Source organism: Panicum virgatum, chromosome 3K (assembly GCF_016808335.1).
Source record: "Panicum virgatum strain AP13 chromosome 3K, P.virgatum_v5, whole genome shotgun sequence".
In the NCBI taxonomy this organism is placed as follows: domain Eukaryota; kingdom Viridiplantae; phylum Streptophyta; class Magnoliopsida; order Poales; family Poaceae; genus Panicum; species Panicum virgatum.
This window is the reverse complement of record NC_053138.1, coordinates 12,610,001-12,630,815: the sequence shown is the minus strand read 5'-3', so window position 1 is coordinate 12,630,815 and position 20,815 is coordinate 12,610,001. Positions and strand designations below refer to the sequence as shown.

Genomic DNA, 20,815 nt, shown 5'->3' with positions numbered 1-20,815 from the left:
TCTCTGCAAGCCCCCTGTTTCGCTCAGTTCAAGTCCAGTTAACATTATCATCAACATCTCGCGTCCAATGTCGGTGATAGATTGAAACATATCAGGAATTTGTCATCCCATAAAGGAGGAAAAGGTAAACTAAAGCTAGTGCTCAGGAATTCGATTGGTTCAGAGTATTACGACATCTACTCTTGTCAGAGTCAGCCAGCTCAGATTTCACCTTAGACGCTCAACTACAAAGGGCCAAAATCGATGACATTTTATTCCTCGCTTCATCACACTAGCACATGGAGAAAACTCAAAATTTGTAGAGTTTCTTGGACCCAAACCAACTACTGTAAAATGGGGTGATTGACAAACATATCTGTTCAGCGCTTCTTCTTGCTTCCTTTTACAACACTTGATTTTGAAGGGCTGGTGACAAGGTACATAAACATACCAACAGAGGAAAGGGCTGACACCAGCGGGCCGTATTCTCCGACAAGTCTCTGCAAGCCAACAATTTTAATATTAAGGTGACTGAAATTCTGAAAATAGAGGATAATCAGATTACCTTGGCCTGAAAGGTCCAGATGCAAATGGCACAAGTCCAGAAAGTTGATTGCCAGCACCAAAGGTATGTCAATTAAACATCTGAATCAGAAAGTATTCTGTATACAAGTAAACTGAGTACAATATTATGCATTACTAACCCATTCAAACTTCTGCTGTGGGGGTCTCTCAGCAAGGATGTCAAGTGCGAGGGTAGGGGTTGAATAGGCCTCCTTCAGAATAGAAAATTAGCTAGTTAAGTTAACTCAAGGAACAGAAAATAGCCACAACAACACAGTTCACAGTATCTTTAGGCATATTATGAAGCAGTTAGCTATTTTGGCCCACCAGATAAGCCCCTCATCATCGATCTATGAAATGACAGGATAACACTAGCAAAAGCTCCATTTTACTCTTTGTATGCTTATTACCACTTGTCACTCATATATTAATTGTTTGCAATGGCAAGTCTTCTTAAAGTTGTAACCAAATTCAAAGTAATAGCTGGTTTACTTTAACCAATTCTCTCAGTATTCATCTAGCTAAGTGCTATAGTTAAACACAAAACAACTATCAATCACAGATATACTATGCATAAAAAATAATTATGTAAGAGGAAGCACACCTGAAGTGCAGCGTTTGTGAAAACACGGTACTTAATAACCGCATGGGAACCCTGAAATCTGCCCTGTACTTTCGTCTCCAAAACAAAGTTGTGAGAAGCAGTAGCACCACTGGAAAAATGAAGTCAAAGGGTTAGGAAAAAAATCTAGGCGTGTCAATGGAAGTAAAATGCATTATGAATTGATTCCTAAAATGCATTATGAATTGATTCCTCACGGATCAAGCTTTTCGACTATCTTCGACGTGCTTCCAGAGACGATCTCAAATGCTTCTTGTGGCCAAGAGTCATCATTCAGGCTAACATCATATGCAGTCCTGCAAAATTAGAATTGTAACAAATCATTGGTGACACCGGTGCAGAATATTATGATTAGTTGTTTAGTTTTCCTGCTGAAACAACAAAAGAGAGAGAAAGATACAAAAGTCAATTTGCGATTGAGGATTAATACCCATGTGAATGTTTGGGTGCAAGTTGGCTCCAGATTCCAGCACGGTAAGAAAAACAGTAGACCAAAGTACGTGTTTGGACAGTGTATGCTAGATCTAGGACAGTAACATAGCCTCCATACCACAAATAAATTGGAGTTAATTTATTTGAATGAGAATTCAGTTGCATTTTCACTCAGACACATTTAACTCTTTAAGCTACAGGCATCAGTATCGGTGGATTCTCCCTGTTTAGTTCTCAAAAAAAATTCTACAGTACCCGTCGCATCGAATGTTGGGACACATGCATGGAGCATTAAATGCAGTTGAAAAAAATAATTAATTACACAGTCTAACTGATTAGCACGAGATGAATCTTTTAAACATAATTATTTTATAATTGGACATTATTTGTCAAGTAACAACGAAATATGCTACAGTACCAAAAACCTACAATTTTTCACCAACTAAACAAGGCCCCCCTAGCCAGTAAAGTACAATCTGCAAACTCCATACGATGTGATAGAATACAGGTGTTAGAATCCCGATACTATTGGAGAAGCCGTCTAAAATGAGCGTTCTTTTAAGGAAGAGAACCAGAATAATTGAGAATGAAAGAGGCGGTTTAGTGAAGTGATAGTTGCTGACACTTTTTTTTTTTTGAAACGGAGATAGTTGATTAGTTGCTGACACTGTAAGGCTAGCTAATGCTAATCGTCAGATAAGAAACCGAGCCGTTCCTATTGGCCTAATTCCAGTCCTTGCATGCTCCTACGTGGAACCTGTGACTGTGAGGAGATCTGGCGAGGAAAGGCGCGGATCGGAGGAGAGGGAATGGGAGACGAGGACGACTCACGCGGCACCCTGGTTGTAGAGGTTGATGGTGACGGCGAGGCGCTCGACGCCGGGTACGGGGCGGGAGAGGGCGACCTTCTTGTGCGCCACCACGAACGGCGCATCCCCTACGGCGGCGGTGGCAGTGGCGGCGAGCGCGCCAAGGACGACGACGAGGAGAGATCGCCGCGACAGCGCCATGGGATGGGGTGGAGGTTCGGGGTCTCTGACTGAGTGACTGGTAGGACCTGTGCAAACGGCTGCACAACCTTGGCATGCATGCTGACTCGGTGTTAGCTGCTTTCTCCCAAGTTTATCGTAAAAAATCAATCTTCTTAACATTAAATATAATAATTAGAGAATATGTGATGCTTAATAAAAAGTTTTTATAATTTCTGAAAATATTTTTTAAATGAATTTAGTAAAGGCTATCTTCTATTGTCAATTTATACAAAATTTAGATATTATGAAGAAAGCTTAAAAACTTTGGCATAAAACAAATTTAGATGAATTATGATTGCATAAGCCTAAAAAGGGCATGAACTTTAATTCTTTGATTAGAAATTAGAATCTGAATTATGTCAGACCTGTATTTGAAATAATGGAACACGTGACCTTCTCTATACAATTCTATGTTTTGAAGAATTGTGTAACGACATTTATTTTGAGTTAAAAGTGTTTGCTTTTATTGATTTTTAATTGCATGTAAGAACTAAGAAGGATCCGAGTTTGCCTTATGAGTTTGCTGGTTGATAGGAGTGAGTTTAATTGTATGAGATTTTAAGAACGTGAAATGATCCGATCAAATTTGTAATGACCACAATTAAGTTAGTCCTACTCCGTCCATCCCAAAATACAAATTAATTTAGAAATTCTAGAATAAATTAATAAGAGTATAAAACGACCATATTTACCACTATTTATTAACTATATTTGGCAGTAATTAATTTTTATATGTATATGTACTTTCTAAATAAGATAAAATAGTTTATTTTCTGAGATAAATTTTGAATTATAGAATGATTTATTTTTGGGATGGAGGGCCGGAGTATATTTGGTCTCTAGTTCTTAATAACCAAAGATTATTTGGATTATGAGTCTCATGTTAGCTGTACTAAAATATACCATATTGGCCCATATACACACACTGACACCAACCATTGGTCCATTGCGAATGTTGTGAGGCCCCGTTTAGCTCGCGAAAAGTAGGTGAAAAGTTACCGTAGCATGTTTTGTTGTTACTTAAGAAATCATGTCTAATCATGGACTAATTAAACTTAAAAGATTCATCTCGTGCTAATTAATTAGACTGTGTAATTAATAATTTTTTTAATTTCATTTAATATTTCATGCACGTGTCTAAAAATTCGATGTGACGGTTACTATTTTTTGGGAAGTGAACGGGGCATTTGGGCAAACTCACGCATCTGTTTGTTGGCTCATTCCCTACCTACCTCATTCGAATCTGCCGCTGTTGTCATCTCCTTGCCCTTCCTACGCTTTGACTAGTGGTATCATCTGACATATTACCCCGTCTCTTTGTTTCATTTTTGGACCTCACTTTCGAGTACGATGGGGACAAATGAAGATTTAGTTCCATCCATACCTAATAAACCTTAACCAATCTCACCAATCATCCTCGGAATCACGAGTAGAAAAGAGCGAGTGTCTAACTCTAAACTTCTTAGAACACTGTAGTGGTAAAATTTGATAAAAGTGGCGGGCATAAGCCACCAAAAACTTCAAATGAAAAAAAAACCCCACATGTACGATCTTTCGATCAAGTTCAAAGAAAAAACTTGAACCATGAAAAAAACAAAAAAAAATGTTGAAAGGATACTTTTAGACCCTTTAATGTCGCATATGACACAAAGACTCGCGTGACTGCAAAAGAAATGGTATGATTTTGCCGTTACCAGAAAGAAAGGAAAAAAAAATCTCTCCGTGAAGTGGTGTGCGCATTCAGGTATAATCTAAGGACCTGTTCGTAATTGTTACCATAATATCTGAGGGCTTGTGTGTAAGAGAATTTTGCCTTATCTCTTTGTTATCTAGTACCCCCGGCAGAGTCGGGAGTCCTCCATTCTCCAGCGACCATCTCAATGGCGGCGGCTGCTACCTCCTTCGCTACCCTCGTAAGCTCCCCCGACTCCTCTTTATCTGCGCGCCACCTCTTCCAGAGCTCTTCAATCCCTGGATCATCTCGTGTTGCTGCAGGCCATCGCGCGGCCGGCGACGGCAGCGGCGGCGGCATCCGGGCAGCGGGCCCTCCACGCCTCCAAGGCCTCCTCGCCGCTCCTATCCTCCCGCGGTGCCCGCCTCCACTCACAGGCCGTTTCCTTCTCCGGGGGCCTGGCGCCTTCGCCCTCCCACAGCCGCGCGCGCTTCGTCACATCCGCCAGCGCCGAACCCAAGGTGCCATCTTTACCGCTGCTGATTACCGTCCCCTTTGTTTTAATCTATCCCTGGAGTGGGAGATTATCGTTTAAGGAAGCTATCCTGGCCATTTGGGCAGTTTTGAACATATTTCTGCCTGAGATGTCAAATTTCCTGGTATCCATTTTATTAAATTCGATTAGTCTTTAATTTAATAGTCATGTGAAATTGAATCCACCGACTTGAATTTCTGGGGACACAGGTGCAAATTTAGGTTCAACATTGATGATTTATGTTTCTCATTCTCTCTGATAAATTGATTGAATCTTATAGTTGTATGCATGATTACCACTCTAGCCATTACTAGTGTAGAGAAGCAGATGTGGTACTGTATTTGACTGGAACTGTGGGGTAGGCAGTTTTTTGGTTCCATCCAGTTCATGTATACCTATGCCATCTCAGTTTGTAAGGCGCAATAGGATGGATTGGAGATATTTCATGGTTTTGATTTGGTTCTTCCACCCTCTCCAGGAAGCAGAAATCCAGTCCAAAATCACAAACAAGGTGTACTTTGACATAAGCATCGGGAACCCTGTGGGGAAGAATGTTGGGAGGATTGTCATCGGCTTGTATGGGGATGATGTTCCCCAAACAGCAGAGAACTTCCGTGCTCTTTGCACTGGTATGAGGGATTACTGGACGACCTTCTTGTCGTTCAATCTTCTCCATTTTGAGTATTGCTTTGCCCAGAAGAGAAACATAACAAGGTTTTCTTTTTGCAGGAGAGAAAGGGTTCGGATACAAGGGATCCAGTTTCCACCGTGTCATCAGGGATTTCATGATTCAGGGGGGAGATTTTGACAAGGGCAATGTATGTTTTTACCTACTACCACTAAACTCTGGCGTGCACTTGGATATTTATACCATTGTGCACATTCAGTTCAGAGAAATTAAAGAATATTTTCGGACTGCTGTGCTTATATGCTCTATCAAAAGATTGAATGGTTCATTTTACCTTTTTTTTTAATTGTACAAATGTACTTATTTAATCTTGTTGGTTGTTACTGCTAATTATTTTCTCATTTTGGGGTTATCGTTCAGAGTACTTCATGCCAGACATTTAGTCGTGAATAGGAGTTTTCATACACTAGTTTCTGGATAATCTCTTAGGTCTTAGCTTCATATTGTACAGCGACCTCTGTAGTCCTGCTAAAATTTTGTCATAATACGTATTACGTAATGCGTTATGTCCATGATCATATATGCATTAATACTGACTTTTTTACGATTAGCGTTGTAATTCATGAAATTATAAGTGATTGTCATAAAGTTCTTGTTTTCCATACTGATGGACAATGTTCTTACGGCGTTAAGGCGAGTTGTGGCGAGTCACCACCGCCTAGCCGCCTAGGCGGGCTAAGGCGACGCCTAGGCGGGCTAAAACGCCTAGGCAGGCGGGCCAAAACAGGGGAGCGCCTTGTCGCTTAGGCGACGCCATAAGAACATTGCTGATGGACACAGTTTCCAAGTGGAACTTTATGTGGGAATTGGCAGTTACACAGTATAAGGTTGGGCCACCCAATTTCTTGTGTATAGCGTCGCAGATTCGTTTTAGACATTGTATAAGAACTACAATTTTATGTTTGAACGGTTGAACCTAGAGATAAACTAGATTGGAAGATAAAGCTTTCAGCTATTGCATGCGATTGAATATAAGCTACATTTGCAGGGTACTGGCGGGAAAAGCATATATGGACGAACCTTCAAAGATGAGAACTTCAAATGTATGCCCTTCATCTGAAATAGTCTTGATATGGTATGTGGTTTATAGCCGCCTGCTAAAACTTATGGCATGCGGTTTTCTTTTTTAGTGGTTCACACTGGACCTGGAGCGGTCAGTATGGCTAACGCTGGACCAAACACCAATGGCAGCCAGTTTTTCATCTGCACTGTCAAGGTAAATCTCCTGCATACCAGAGACATGACTTTTTTTGCAGCTTCTGCTACGTTGTCGATTTGCTCATGTACCAGTGCCAAAGCTAACCCAGAACCGGTATGACTGGTGCCTTGGATGCAGACACCTTGGTTGGACGGGAGGCACGTCGTGTTTGGCCAGGTTCTGGAAGGCATGGATGTCGTGAAGCTGATCGAGTCGCAGGAGACTGACAGAGGTGACCGTCCGAAGAAGAAAGTAGTCATCAGCGATTGTGGGGAGCTTCCGGTGGTCTAAGTTTTACATGTCTTACCTCGGACGAGAAGTTGATATTCCCCCACTTGAGTTGACATGAAATATCATGATACTTTACTTATCGTGCTATCTCCCACTAGTTATAGAGATTATTTTGAGTTAAAGCCAAGGTCACAAATCTGAGGCATACTGTTGCTTCTCGGCTGGAATAAATGTGCTAGTTTTCCTTGCCCTGTTGTGGGGAAGGCTTTTGTTCAGGATTGTTACCTTGTCGCCTTGTACGTTTCACACTTTCAATTGAAGGTTCACGGTACGCCAATGTTCTGTTGTTGCACATGGTGCGCCCAAGGGTTCTTGATCGTCCAGAGCAATATGTTCCAATTTCTACCCTGACTATATTGTTAGGTCGTTGTAAAGTTAGTAATTTCAATATAGGTTAATCTCTGACGCCGTTCTTTCAACATAGTGTTAGATTTTGAGGAAGTCATTTCTGGTGCTGTGGAAGCCGAGAGCTTGGAAGACTGCCGCCAAAGCTATGTGTATTGGTAGTGGTACTTGCCATATTTGAAGACTGTAGACAATCTGCTATTACTGATTCATGGACTACTTTACATGATGCATGCAGAGTGATGAAGTCATGTAAAGCCTGCGCTATTGGAGTTATCTAATCAACTCGCACGACATTACAAACTTGTAGTTTCACTTTCACCGAGGCAATAAGCACTCTAGGACGCTAGCATGAATCGGTGAGTCATGCCGATCTGTTATACTCCCTCCGTCCAAAAAAAAAATGTAAATCTCATTTTTCGAGGAGTTAAATTATTTTAATTTTGACCAAATTTATTCAAAAAATTACTAACATTTGTGTCTCCGAATAGATGTAGTATATAAATATATTATATGATAAATCTAAAGATACTTATGTTGTAACACAAATATTAATATTATTTTGTATAAATTTGATCAAACTTGAAATTGTTTGACTCCTCGAAAAACGAGATTTATATTTTTTTTTGGGACGGAGGGAGTAGCTAGCTTGTCTGAAGCCATAAAAAGCTATGGGTTTATCTCAACAACATCCATAACAATACAAAATCAGCTTCACAAGCGTATGAAACCCTGAACAAACCTTGACATGTAAAGTGATTGCAGTGCGTGTGTTGTAAAGGAACCTGGATGATGTGGATATCCAAATCCCCATGTAAGAAGACGTTTGCATCTCCACGTAATGCGATAATGCAACGTTCCAAAATGCTGGAGAATGGAAACCATGGATGGAGGCTATAAGTTGCCCCCACATTTGCAAAGCACTCATGATCTTATCTTCATAAGATCCATCGACCCTGTTTCATCCATAATCCATATACTCCATTAGTATACAGACACCAAGCTACAGCAAAACAAGCATCATATCCTGCCTGGTTCAACAAGGGTAGCAGGGCAAGCGGCATGAAGATGTTCATGGTGCTCGCCGTCCTTGCTCTCGCCGCCGCCCCGTCCTCCTCCGCGCAGCAGATCGACTGGGACTCTGGGAGTGGCCGCAGCAGGGCACGTACGGCGCCGCCGCCGCGGTGTACCCCTGCGCCGAGTTCCTCCTGCAGCCGCAGTGCAGCCCGGTGGCGGCGCCCTACTACGCCCGTCGTGGGCAGACGATGTGGCAGCCGAGCGCCGTCTGCCAGCCGCTGCGGCACCAGTGCTGCCTGCAGCTGGGGCTGATGGACGCCATGTCCCGGTGCCAGGCCATGTGCGGCGTGGCGCAGTCCGTCGTGCCGCAGCTGCAGCTGCAGGGCGCCGCCAGCGGCTTGTATGAGCCGCCGGCGGCGGCGCTGACGATGCAGCAGTGGCGGCAGCTCCTGCCGCCGCCCGAGGCCCCCATGGCGGTGGCGCAGGCCGCGCAGGACCTGCTCGCCATGTGCGGCCTCTACCCGCTGCCCAGCTAGAGATTTTGGAAATCGAATTTTTTTTAGAATTTTAAAGATTTTGGAAAAAAATGCTATTGCCATCAGCAAGCAAACAACCATTGAGAGAAGGGGGCAGCTGTTCCTACTAAAGATAGCACAGCAGCTCTGCGCCATCTGTTTTTTAGGTGCTGATCGTTCACCTTTCTATATATAATAATATCTATAATAAAACGTAGCCAGCATTGCTGTATATATGAATACATACGTGTATATATAACCATCGGAACCAAGCTACTTCTTGCCGTGATATCGAACAAGAGGCAGCAGACAGTCAGAGAGATCGGCGATGGCACAGCAGCAGGCATGGAGGGTGTCGCAGTCCGGGCTCGCGTTGGCCCTGCTGCTGGCGCTCCTCGCGGCCGCAATGGAGCACTCGCTGGCTGCCGCGGAGTACGATCTGCCTAAGTCGTCCGCAGCCAAAATGCAGCGCGATCTGGATGCTAAGAAGGTGGCGGAGGATAAGTCGTCCGCGGCCGCACCCGCAATGAAGTACGATCTGGATAAGTCGTCCGTGGCTGAAATGCAGTGCGATCTGGATGCCAAAAAGACGGCGGAGGATAAGTCGTCCGCGGCCGCACCCGCAATGAAGTACGATCTGGCTAAGTCGTCCGCGGCCGAAATGCAACGTGTCTGGATGCCAAGAAAGCGGCGGAGGATAAGTTGTCCGCGGCCGCACCCGCAATGAAGTACGATCTGGATAAGTCGTCCGCGGCCGAAATGCAGCGCGATCTGGATGCCAAGAAGGCGGCGGAGGATAAGTCGTCCGCGGCCGCATCCGCAATTAAGTACGATCTGGCTAAGTTGTCCGCGGCCGAAATGCAACACGATCTGGATGTCAAGAAGGCGGCGGAGGATAAGTCGTCCGTGGCCGCACCCGCAATGAAGTACGATCTGGATAAGTCGTTCGCGGCCGAAATGCAGCGCGATCTGGATGCCAAGAAGGCGGCGGAGGATAAGTCGTCCGCAGCCGCACCCGCAATGAAATACGATCTGGATAAGTTGTCCGCGGCCGAAATGCAGCGTGATCTGGATGCTAAGAAGGCGGCGGAGGATAAGTCGTCCGCGGCCGCACCCGCAATGAAATACGATATGGATAAGTCGTCCGCGGCCGAAATGCAGCGCGATCTAGATGCCAAAAAAGTCAGCGAAGGATAACTCGTCCGCCGGGATCTGATGCACCGGCCGCAGCGGAAGCGGCGGGCCATGAGGTGGTTGCCCCAGTACCGGTCGCCGTTCCTCCCTATTATTATTGATTTGGAAATCGAAATCTCTCCATTTATATTTATGTACGTTGCACATCATCAATTCATCATGTATGTGACCAATAATGTATGAGTAAACTAATTAGTGCTGAAAGTTTGTGGGGGTATTAAATTAAAGCAAGACCAATTTGGGTTTGATTTCGTTGTCGATTTGGAGTGGGATTGGGAGCAGTGTCTTCTTCTCCTTTTTGTATTAAAAAAAATCAAAATGGCATTGCATCTGCTGCTTTACAACAACCACACTTAGCCTGCAATGGCCCACGGTGGATGTCCACCATGTCTGTTCCATAGTCACAAAGTTCCTGGGTCGACCGAGTCGAGGAACGGAGTCGAGGGTCGTCACTTTATAAAATTATGGTACGAAGGGGTATACATCTATGGAACAATAAATTATTATGTGGGACGCGACCCTGATTCATTGGGGTCGATATCTTCGGGTCGATAAAGACAAAAACTATATATATGCTACTAATGAAGAAACTAATCTGCACAAGCATATAAGAAACATATAAAAGAGTACATTTAGACTATGCTACATGTACTCAGCTCATTATCTAACAAAAACCACACCAATCCACTGTCATTAATCTCCTTATCCAAATTAAATCTACTAGCAATGGGGCTGCGACCCCTTTCAAACCGGGACACGATCCAACCTTGAATGGGACATTGACCCTCTTCGACTCCGACTCTCGAATCGGAACGACGTTCCCGGGTCGAGGAACGAGGCATCGACCCCGAATCCTGTGACTATGTTGTTCATCTGACGGACTACACACCAACAAGAAGGTTCATCTCCATTCCAGTCGGGCTATGCATCTACAACGTCACAGTCAGCGAGAGAAAAAACTAGCTATCTAGCTATAGGTACCTCTTCGCGAATGATCACACAATTAGTCTCTAAAGCGAGCGACCGAGGAAGCCATAGTTAGACGCCTGTCGTCGCCAATCTTGAGCCACAGAAGCAGAGGTTGGGGATCGAAGAAGGAGAATAAGATGCAGGACTGGGCGCCCGTGTTCGTCTCGTTAGTGCTCTTCATCCTGCTCTCGCCGGGGCTGATCTTCCAGATGCCCGCCAAGTCGCGCCTCATCGCCCTGGGCAACTTCCAGACCAGCGTCGCCTCCATCATCGTCCACACCATCCTCTTCTTCGCCCTGGACGCCATCTTCCTCGTCGCCATCGGCGTCCAGATCCAGCTCGGCAACTAGGCAGGGGCAAAGCTACCTCTGATGATCCATGGTCGACCAACAACCAGATGATCATATCGGTCGATCGTTCGAGGTGCACGCATGGCTTCGCCTCTAGCGTCGTTCCTCTGATTACCGGTTCGGTGTAGTACGTGTAAATATGGAGCGTGCATAGATTTATGCTGCCTTTGGATCAACTCAATTTGCTGCTTTAATTTCAAGGTCTTATTTGTGTACGTACGTGTGCGTGCAGTATGGATTTTTCTTTCTTTTGGTAATGGCAACTGATGTTCTTTAATTAATCTAGTCGTTCTTGGAGATTTCTTAGCTTTAGTTACTACTAGCTAGCTATGTGGAGTAGTTATGTACAATGGACGCGAATGTTTGTTTCAGTTAGTTTTTTCTGTCCAACCGATCGAGTTTAATTTGTTCCTGATCATGCATCTGAAGAAAACCAACCTGTGCTTATTTCTTTGTGGCTATCTACGGAAGGCACGTCGCCGCCAAGAGAACGTCATGAACACCACAGTACAATAAGCGTGCGGCCATGTATTATCCACCCAATTCCGATTCCGGCCTATTGCATTTCCAGCCTTGAGAAAAATACCGAAGATAGATGGATCGCTCGGAGCAGCAGCTGTATCGATCGACGCTGACAGGACGATCAGCAGCCCCCCTCTCCGTCTCAGCTTTATTATCTGATCTGTTCTTAACTGAATTACATGCCCAGTGATGATGTGATGATCAGTGAAAACTCCATGATGCGATCAATCTATGCAGCGCATCATTAATTAGCTAGTTGACGCGCGCTAGCTCTTGTTGACCCTTGAGATCGATTTGAGAAACGATCGCTCTCTCAACACTGTACATCGTGACGCAGGGTGCAGAGCATTCGACAACGGCCCAAGAACACTCAGGAAAGGTTGCATTATTAGCAGCATCCCTGTATCGGTATAGCGACAGACGCGACATCTGTGTGAGCTCACAGTCACAGCGTCGCGACAACGGCCCAAGAACACCCTTGAGATCGGTTTGAGAAACGATCGCTCTCTCAACACTGTACATCGTGACGCAGGGTGCAGAGCATTCGACAACGGCCCAAGAACACTCGGGAAAGGTTGCATTATTAGCAGCATCCCTGTATCGGTATAGCGACAGACGCGACATCTATGTGAGCTCACAGTCACAGCGTCGCGCTGATCGATTGTATTACGGCGCAAGTGCGTCTAAGGCTTTCCAAGCATGACAAGGACATGCACGTGCAACCTGCTGCGTCTCTTGGAAGAGCGAGGTGGAGCTGGTCGTCGAAGATGAGCCGACTCATCAGGAAGGGAGGCGATCGACAGGGTTAAAGGTTGTGATCGAGAGCTAGAGATTCCTTGCTTCACTCTGACGATTTGATTTGTTTGGTGGTCTGTTTGGTTGGACCTGTCGTCTTGCACGCAGAGAAAACAGTCGTCAGTCGTAAGGAAGAACCGAAGAACTGACAAACGGCAGGTAGGAAACTAGGAACTGAACTGTAACAGCCCGGGTCAGAGCTGCGATTCATTGATGGTCTGTGATCTTCTTCTGCAGGCGCACAATGCTGAATGGCCCTGGGAGATCAGGTTGGCTGTTCCTTGCCTTGGACCTGAAAATCGGGCCCCAGTGTCAGGCCGTGTTTAGTTTGCGAAAATATTTGGATTTTTGTATTATAGCACATTTCGTTGTTACTTGACAAACAATGTTCAATTATGGATTAGTTAGGCTTAAAAGATTCATCTCGTGCTAATTAGTTAGATTGTGTAATTAGTTTTTTTTCAGCTATATTTAATACTTCATGTATGTGTCTAATGATTCGATATGACGGGTACTGTAGAATTTTTTTTTGAGAACTAAACATGGCCTGATTAGCACAAAGCTGCATTTCTTAACACCTGCCAATTCTGAAATACTGGCAGCAGCAGCTAGCTGGCTGCAATGCACTTCTGAATTTGCGCTCTGTAGCACTGCATGTAAACACACAGCAATGTGTTCCTGACTGAGTTATTAGCTAGCAATGATCGGTCCTGGAGCGCGCGAGGAAGCACAGCGCACCAGTTTAGAACAGTCAATTGCCCGCTTCTCCGGTTAGCAACTGGTACCCTTAGCTTGCTGCTGTTTACTGTAATGTTTTTTTAGCGCTTTTTTTTACTATAGTGTTCTGACTTTCTATCTGAGTAGAAATTTAAACAAGACGCACCCACATATTCCTTTCCTGCAATCATACGATCGCCCGCGTTTTGTCTACAATCTGCAGTAGCTTTACTAAACTATTTTGACTTGATGGAAAGCGAAATGACATCAGACGCACGCACGGTGGGGGAACCCGCAAAATCACGGCCAGCTTGTTGACTACCAATGGAGATCTCCAATGCAAGTGGGGATATTGTAATATAACTGCAATTGCCAAAAGGCTTCATGTATACATGTGCATGCCTTCTGAAGATATACAGAGCAGTGTAGTATATATATATGGGTGTTGTAAAATTATAATGAAGAGAAACAACAGGCCGGTACGGTATTGATCGAGAGGAGGCGCGAGGACCGGCCGAGGGGCCATGGAAAGCGAAGCACCACCGGCCGCAGCAAGGCGGATCGGGTGATATCGATGCCAACCAAAGAACAAGCCAGAGCTAGCGTTGTCGAGAGAGCGAGCACCAGACGAAAGCAAAGATAAGCCACGCCCCACATGATCATCAGCTCACCTCTCTCTCACCTGGTGGCCTTTCTTCCCCTCCAGGCCTCCACCCCACAAGTCGAGAACAAGAAGCATATAGCTCTAACTACTCTGACAGCCAGCCAGCTGCCTGCAGGTGATCGAACAGCAAAAGGGGAGGAGCCCTCAACGACCATCACCTGGCCTGCTAGAGGCAAAGGCAGCAGGATGTCGGACTGGGGCCCCGTGGTGATCGCGGTGGTGCTGTTCGTGCTCCTCTCGCCGGGGCTGCTCTTCCAGCTCCCCGGCCGCTGCAGCTTCGTCGACTTCGGCAACCTGCACACCAGCGCCGCCTCCATCGTCGTCCACTCCATCATCTTCTTCGCGCTCATCACCATCTTCGTCATCGTCGTCGGGGTGCACATCACCACAGGCGACCAGTCTGCCTACTAGCTACTGGCATGCTGATCCAATGGCTCCTCCGATCCTTTCCTGGTCCTCCAATGTAGCCACGCAGTCTTACGATTCTGCTTCTGTTTCTCAATTGTTCCTCCTTTCTTTCTTTGCATCCATGGCGCTCTCTGTCCTTCAGAAATATACATAATAAACTGCTTCTTTTCTTATTTGCCACAAGCTGGTCTATATGTTGATTGATTTACATGCATGAGTACATGGAAAATACAAGAATGTCATGTATGCTCCACGAAACTTGTGCCAGCCCCAAATAAGTGTGTAAGGTGCACCCTTGTTTTTTCATTCCTTTTTCTTGTTTTTTTTGCCCCCTTACAAATCAAAGGGACAACTCTTTCCTTCTTCAGGTACTTACTACTTGCCTTGTCCAAGATTCCCTCCATTTTTATTTATATATCGTATTAGATTTGTCCTATGTCAAGCTTAACTAATTTTGATTAAGTCTATAGAAAACTATAGCAATAACTATACTGCCTGACATATGCACTATCAAAATATATTTCATGCTGGATCCGATAAAACAAATTTGGTATTGTAAATATTTTTATTTTTTCTATAAATTTGATTAAGGTTGGCTATGTTTAACATAGAATAAACCTAATATGATTTGTAAATAAAAATAGAGGGAATAAGATTTATAGGAGCATATGTTAACTGTATGTAATGAACAACACATTGTGTACATGTGATCCAACCTTGGAGTCTTGAGCCCCTTGCAAATAAAGTGGTTTTGGTTGCAAATTATTTATTAACACTTTTATACTGTTTTAGTGGACTAATAAATATTTTAAAAGCCTCCCTTATATTTGTTTTTTTAAATAATCGGCACATAATGCTGTGAGACTTGCGCACGTGGCAGAGACGAAGACGGTCGTCCACTACTTTTCTCCGATGACGAATCCTCAAGATGACGAGATGATTCTTCACCACTAAACGATTGCTAGGTGATATGACTGAAAGCTAAATGGTAGCTTGTGTGAAGATAAGAGCAAGCCAAGTCATAGGTCCCAACCTTCCCCTTTTGGAGCACCCATCTCTCTCTATCGCCATCTTTCATCTCGAGAGACGGCATACGAGATACGACGGGAAATGCTTGTCTTTGTCTCCATGCACAGTACATCTCACTTTCTCAATGATAACGACGACACAGTCCTTGTTTAATTGCAAAATCAAAATGCCAAATCTATCGCATCGAATAAAAATCTTACATGGAGTATTAAATCTAGACAAAATAAAAAAACTAATTGCATAGTTTACTTATAAATTACGAGACGAATCTAATGAGACTAATTAGATCATGATTAGATAGTAAATTGCTACAGTAACCATGTGCTAATGATAGATTAATTAGTCTTAATAAATTCGTCTTGTAGTTTACATACTGAGTTTTGAAATTAGTTTTGTGATTAGTCTATGTTTAATACTTCAAATGTGAAAAGATTCCATTTCAAAAAAAAAATGGAGGCAACTAAACAAGACCATAAGGTTTAAGCATGCATTTTTTTTTGAAAAGAGGTTTAACCATGCATGACATGGTTTCAAAACCCAATGCTTTTCACTTTCTTTACTCGACAAAATTTTGGAAAAAAAATTGCTATTGCCATCAGCAAGCAAACAACCATCGAGAGAAGGGGGCAGCTGTTCCTACTAAAGATAGCACAGCAGCTCTGCGCCATCTGTTTTTTAGGTGCTGACCGATCACCTTTATATATATATATATATAAATAAATAATATCTATAATAAAAAGTTGTCAGCATTGCTATATATATGAATACATACGTGTATATATAACCATCGCAACCAAGTCACTTCTTGCCGTGATATCGAACAAGCAGGCAGCAGACAGGTCGATCGGCGATGGCACAGCAGCAGGCATGGAGGAGGTCGCCGTCCTGGCTCGCGTTGGCCCTGCTGCTGGCGCTCCTCGCGGCCGCAATGGAGCACTCGCTGGCTGCCGCAGAGTACGATCTGGCTAAGTCGTCCGCGGCCGAAATGGATCGCGATCTGGCTGCCAAGAAGGCGGCGGAGGATAAGTCGTCCGCGGCCGCAGCACCGGCGCCGGCGGTCGAGGAGGAGAGCAAGTCGCTAGGCGCCAAGGCCAAGGCGGGGCTGCACCACATGATGGATGGGCTGTCGGCGGGCAAGGCCAAGCTGGAGTGCAAGATCCTCAAGAGCTGCCCCGCCTCCGACGCGCCGGCGGCGAGCTGAACGGCGGCCGCACCCGGACATGTATACAGATGGTCGACCGATGAGATGCGTCGTCCAAAACCGCCACAAAAAAACCAGCGATCTGTTTATCCTTTCTAAAATCTAGCTACCTCCACCATCAACTAACCCATCGATGCATCCTCTCCGCTAGGAGAGGGAGGGGATAATTATGTATATATTTTTTTGAACGATTATACTGGACACTGGCATATTTCTATGTTTGCTATTTTCATTTTAAGTTCGACCAAATACTAACCAGCATGCTGCAGCAGATGACTTTGGAATACAACAATCCAACAGTTGGATGAATACTACTAGCAAAGAGCAATGCTGTCCATGATCTGCTCTGTTGGAGGGCCGATTCATTTAGACCATGGAATACATATATAACTGCAGCTAGCAGTTAAACCATGATGCCACAGAGCAGCAAGCAGGGGCAAACAATCATGCATGGTCGAGTTGTACATACAACACAAAAATGAAAGAATACAGTTGAAAAAAGAAAGATATATACCATGCACTCTTATCCTACAGATGATGATTTATACGAATTCCAGGAAATTAATTAAATTAGCTAAAGGCCTCCTCTCCTCACATCGTGTGAATGAAACTCAAGGGTATAAAGGGTATAAAGAATACTACTAACAAGTTACACCTAGCTAGCTAGCATCATTCTATAAGCAAGCCAGAGTGCTAACAGCATATATTATATTCTTTTGCCAGAAGTAAAATTAAATCAAGTTTTAGTTACCACCTTGGTGCACACCCAACAAATTAAATGGACAGATGTTTTTAGGTTGTTACTTGTTAGGCCCCAATCGAACTCTAGCCAAATCTTTTAGAATTTGAGAAATGCACTTGTCAAGAGTACTCTAACAATCGACATCAGTTTTTTAGGGAAAAAAAACGCCCCTATAACAAGAGAAGAGAATATACCAACACTTGCAACAAATGAAAGAATTATCTGAAACAAGCAGTAATAAGAAACTATCTAAATCAAACTATCTATCTAGGTATATTTCACGTGGTGACGGAATTAGAGAAGCATCTGTGCCTTGCCGTTGGCGCTGGCACTACTGGCAGCAGCCATGAGTTCAGGGTGCAATTTGACAAACAAAAAAGGTTATCATCATATCGTATTGATCCACTTAGGGTACAATGCTACATCCCAACAGCTGAGTGAATATAAAAAAAACAGAGCTGCTGCTAAACTGTGTCATTCAAAGAAAATGGAAAAGAGGTATACAGAGGCACAAGTAAAAGTGTATGACTGACAATAGGCCGATCATGATACCATATACAATGCAACAATAAGTAGTTCAGCCAGTGGATACTGATCTCACTCATGACATCTCATTCAGACAAAAAACTTCGCAGCAGCAACTGATATTCCAATTGTGCCAAACATGTGTAATACGGAAGTTCTAAACTCAAGGCTATCCAGCCTTACCTAGCCCAGTGCAGTGCAATTAGAAATCTACAATGATGTTTTTTTGGTTCCCATGAAAAATCCAGGTTATTTGATCACCTCAAAAATGGAAACGACAAGGGAGAACAGAATATCAGGTCACCCTGACCCACAAATCTTCATGGGCTACTGACTAATCGGCTTTGGCAGTGGCACTCTTCATGGCCATGAGAGCGCATGCCTCAAATCTCCTGACTGCTTCAGCGCACTTGAGCGGGTCCTTTGCATTGCTCTTGTAACACTCAAGGCAGCCTGCTCTCTCCTCAGTGCAGGGCATGGGGTTCTGGTACGGCAGCTTGAACTCCTTATCGTGCAGCTCCTTTGCTCTCTTGCTGAGCTCTTGGCGTGCCCCAGTCTCCTGCTTGCCCAGCTTCTCCAGAACCGCCTCGCTTTCTTTAAGAATGGAACAGATGGCTTCCACCTCCAGCATTGCAACTGGGAGTGGTGGGGGAGCAGGGGTAACTGGCAGAAACACTGGGGGAGGCTGCACAGGCCACCCAGGAGCAGGAACAGGGTCAGGGGCAGTCTTGGGCTCGCTCGGGAATTCCTTCGGTGTGATGTCCTGGGGTTCTTCATGCTGTTGCACGGTGGTCTTCTTCTTAGGCCTGGGCTTCCTGGATTTCCGTTTGACCTTCTCATCGTCGCGAGCAAGCTGGTCGATGAGCTTGGTGCTGATCTGGATTGTGTAGTCACCCATCGCTGAGACGTGTCCTGCACCAAATTGCATATCATTGGCATCAACCTTGCAAAAGAATGTTGATAATTCCGAGCAAGATGTAAGTAAAAGGATCGTCTAAAAAGAGGTCTTCACTGAATACTCCGTTGAAAATAACATGAGGGTGAAATTAGAAGCGGGGGCGGACCCAGTATAGGACATGGGTACATTCACACCCAATATTTTTCTTTTTGAGGGAAACAACGGGGGGGGGGGGGGGGGGGGGACGAACTCCCCACCTGAATCAACTTCCAGCTGACACCCAATATTTTTTGCAAAAAAAATCGAAGCTAGTAGGTAAAATCCATGGTCACATCCGAATACAAATTGCACACATTAGGGGGTTTGGGTGCTCGATTTCGCACAGCAGGAGAGGAAGGGAAGGGCTAGGGATCCATGGCCAGATCCGAATACAAAGGGGGTTTGGGCGTTCGATTTCGCACAGCATGAAAGGAAGGGAAGGAAAAGGGCGGGCATACCTTGTCGGTCGGCGAAGCCTCCGACGAAGAACTGGCAAGGGCGGCGTCACTCCCCTGTCGTCGCCGCGACGCCGCTTGGAGAGAAGGCGGCCGAGCGAGCCGAGGGGCTGAGAGAGAGGGAGAGAGAGAGAGACAGAGAGTGGAGAAAAGAAGGCTGGGGACTTCCGTGCTGACGTGCTCTGTTGGGCTCACCTGGTGTTGGGCTGAGACCGCGAGGGAGCGAGAGACTTGGAAAATCGGATATTTTGCGCGTCGGGAGGCCCACGAGAAGCTCACAAATCAAGATGAGAGTAGGCCGTGTCGACCCAATGGGTAGCTAGCCCAACCCATGAGAACAAGGCCAATGGGTCACATGGGTCGGCTCAAATAAAAAAAAGGTCCATAGAAGTCGGAGCCTACCGATCCAATGGGCAAGATGAGTCGACCCAAAACAATCCCACCATCCCAAAACAATCTCTCTACAACAACCACTTAGATTTCTATGTTACTTCAAAAAACTTAGATTTCTATGATAATTATCTGGTGTCAATTTTTATTTTCTCAAATCCCCAATCTGTTTGTATTGTCTTCGTACAAATTGATCAATTGTTTGTTCGTGACGTGTCCGGGTTCTTGGACCAGAACTAGGGGTCGAAGTTTTTTTTACTACTCAACAGGTACGGTGCACTCAAGACCCCGACACATATCTAGAAATCGCCAGGGCCAGAATTCATACCAAATCTAAATAGGCCCACGTGTAATTGACTTGAGACGAACCAAATAAAAAAATCAGGTGGAACCGTCTGTGCTTTAGAAATAGCAAGTAAAGAAAGTCAAATATATATGTGGGTGCTACAAATAAAGTTGGTATAAATATCAGATACATATACGTTAATCTATAGAGATCTACGTGATCGAGTCGTGAGCTGAAGGCTTGTCCGACTCACATATGGAATGGACTAAGGCCCACATGTCAATGACACGCAAGACTAGGGTTGAAAAGGTCAGGATAAATCCCGTTCCGTTCCGTCCCGATTTTTACATTTTACCGGCCTGTTTTCATATTTTTGGACAAATTCGGAATCAATACGAAATACGGGATGTCAAATTCGAAAACGGGACCGAAACGGTTTGGCCTGTATTCCGATTGTTTTCGTATTTCCCGTATTTGATCGGGATATCCCGTTTTCACTAATTCGGGATATACCGTTTTTTCAGCTCAAGCCTAACCAGTTTCAAACCCAACCCCTTAGGCCTTGATGTCCCCGCCTCCCTCCCTCGCCTGCCGCCTCTCTCCGCCTCTCCCTCCACTTACCATCGCCAGCCGCCTCTCTCGGCTCTTGTCCCCTGAGGCCTCGACTCCGGTGTCCAGTCGCCCTCGATCGTCGCCAGCCCCTCCTCCGGTTGTGAGTTGTGGTTGTGACTATATACCGTCA

General features: G+C 44.8%; 4 protein-coding genes across 4 annotated transcripts; 2 read left to right on the top strand and 2 right to left on the bottom strand.

Moving 5' to 3' along the window:
• Positions 1–74: 74 nt before the first annotated feature.
• LOC120697681 (translocon-associated protein subunit beta-like) lies at positions 75–2,653 on the bottom strand. The gene is made up of 6 exons (XM_039980972.1): positions 2,429–2,653; positions 1,363–1,461; positions 1,148–1,256; positions 684–755; positions 545–550; positions 75–479 (listed from the first exon to the last, which is right to left on the bottom strand). The coding sequence occupies exons 1-6, from the start codon at positions 2,605–2,607 to the stop codon at positions 360–362; spliced, it is 585 nt and encodes a 194-aa protein (XP_039836906.1). The 5' UTR covers positions 2,608–2,653; the 3' UTR covers positions 75–359.
• Positions 2,654–4,419: 1,766 nt separating this feature from the next.
• Positions 4,420–7,304, top strand: LOC120697679 (photosynthetic NDH subunit of lumenal location 5, chloroplastic-like). Its single transcript, XM_039980969.1, has 7 exons — positions 4,420–4,541; positions 4,624–4,821; positions 5,314–5,464; positions 5,565–5,653; positions 6,512–6,566; positions 6,654–6,739; positions 6,860–7,304. Exons 1-7 carry the CDS (start codon positions 4,509–4,511, stop codon positions 7,010–7,012), a joined length of 765 nt encoding a protein of 254 aa, XP_039836903.1. The 5' UTR covers positions 4,420–4,508; the 3' UTR covers positions 7,013–7,304.
• A 6,708-nt stretch (positions 7,305–14,012) lies between these two features.
• On the top strand, positions 14,013–14,691 carry LOC120697678. The gene has a single exon (XM_039980968.1). The coding sequence runs from the start codon at positions 14,092–14,094 to the stop codon at positions 14,509–14,511; it is 420 nt and encodes a 139-aa protein (XP_039836902.1). The 5' UTR covers positions 14,013–14,091; the 3' UTR covers positions 14,512–14,691.
• A 3,248-nt stretch (positions 14,692–17,939) lies between these two features.
• LOC120697677 lies at positions 17,940–19,559 on the bottom strand. Its single transcript, XM_039980967.1, has 2 exons — positions 19,401–19,559; positions 17,940–18,917 (listed from the first exon to the last, which is right to left on the bottom strand). Exon 2 carries the CDS (start codon positions 18,901–18,903, stop codon positions 18,340–18,342), a length of 564 nt encoding a protein of 187 aa, XP_039836901.1. The 5' UTR covers positions 18,904–18,917; positions 19,401–19,559; the 3' UTR covers positions 17,940–18,339.
• Positions 19,560–20,815: the final 1,256 nt, after the last annotated feature.

Excerpts from the sequence above, each read along its gene's own strand:
- LOC120697677 (XM_039980967.1), bottom strand. The coding sequence starts at position 18,903 with ATGGGTGACTACACAATCCAGATCAGCACCAAGCTCATCGACCAGCTT.
- LOC120697679 (XM_039980969.1), top strand. The coding sequence starts at position 4,509 with ATGGCGGCGGCTGCTACCTCCTTCGCTACCCTC. Across the intron at positions 4,822-5,313 it reads CCGCCAGCGCCGAACCCAAG|GAAGCAGAAATCCAGTCCAA; the intron begins GTGCCATCTTTA and ends CACCCTCTCCAG. Across the intron at positions 6,567-6,653 it reads CAAAGATGAGAACTTCAAAT|TGGTTCACACTGGACCTGGA; the intron begins GTATGCCCTTCA and ends TTTCTTTTTTAG.
- LOC120697681 (XM_039980972.1), bottom strand. The coding sequence starts at position 2,607 with ATGGCGCTGTCGCGGCGATCTCTCCTCGTCGTCGTCCTTGGCGCGCTC. Across the intron at positions 1,257-1,362 it reads ATAGTCGAAAAGCTTGATCC|TGGTGCTACTGCTTCTCACA; the intron begins GTGAGGAATCAA and ends TCATTTTTCCAG. Across the intron at positions 756-1,147 it reads TCACAAACGCTGCACTTCAG|GAGGCCTATTCAACCCCTAC; the intron begins GTGTGCTTCCTC and ends TCTATTCTGAAG.
- LOC120697678 (XM_039980968.1), top strand. The coding sequence starts at position 14,092 with ATGATCATCAGCTCACCTCTCTCTCACCTGGTGGCCTTTCTTCCCCTC.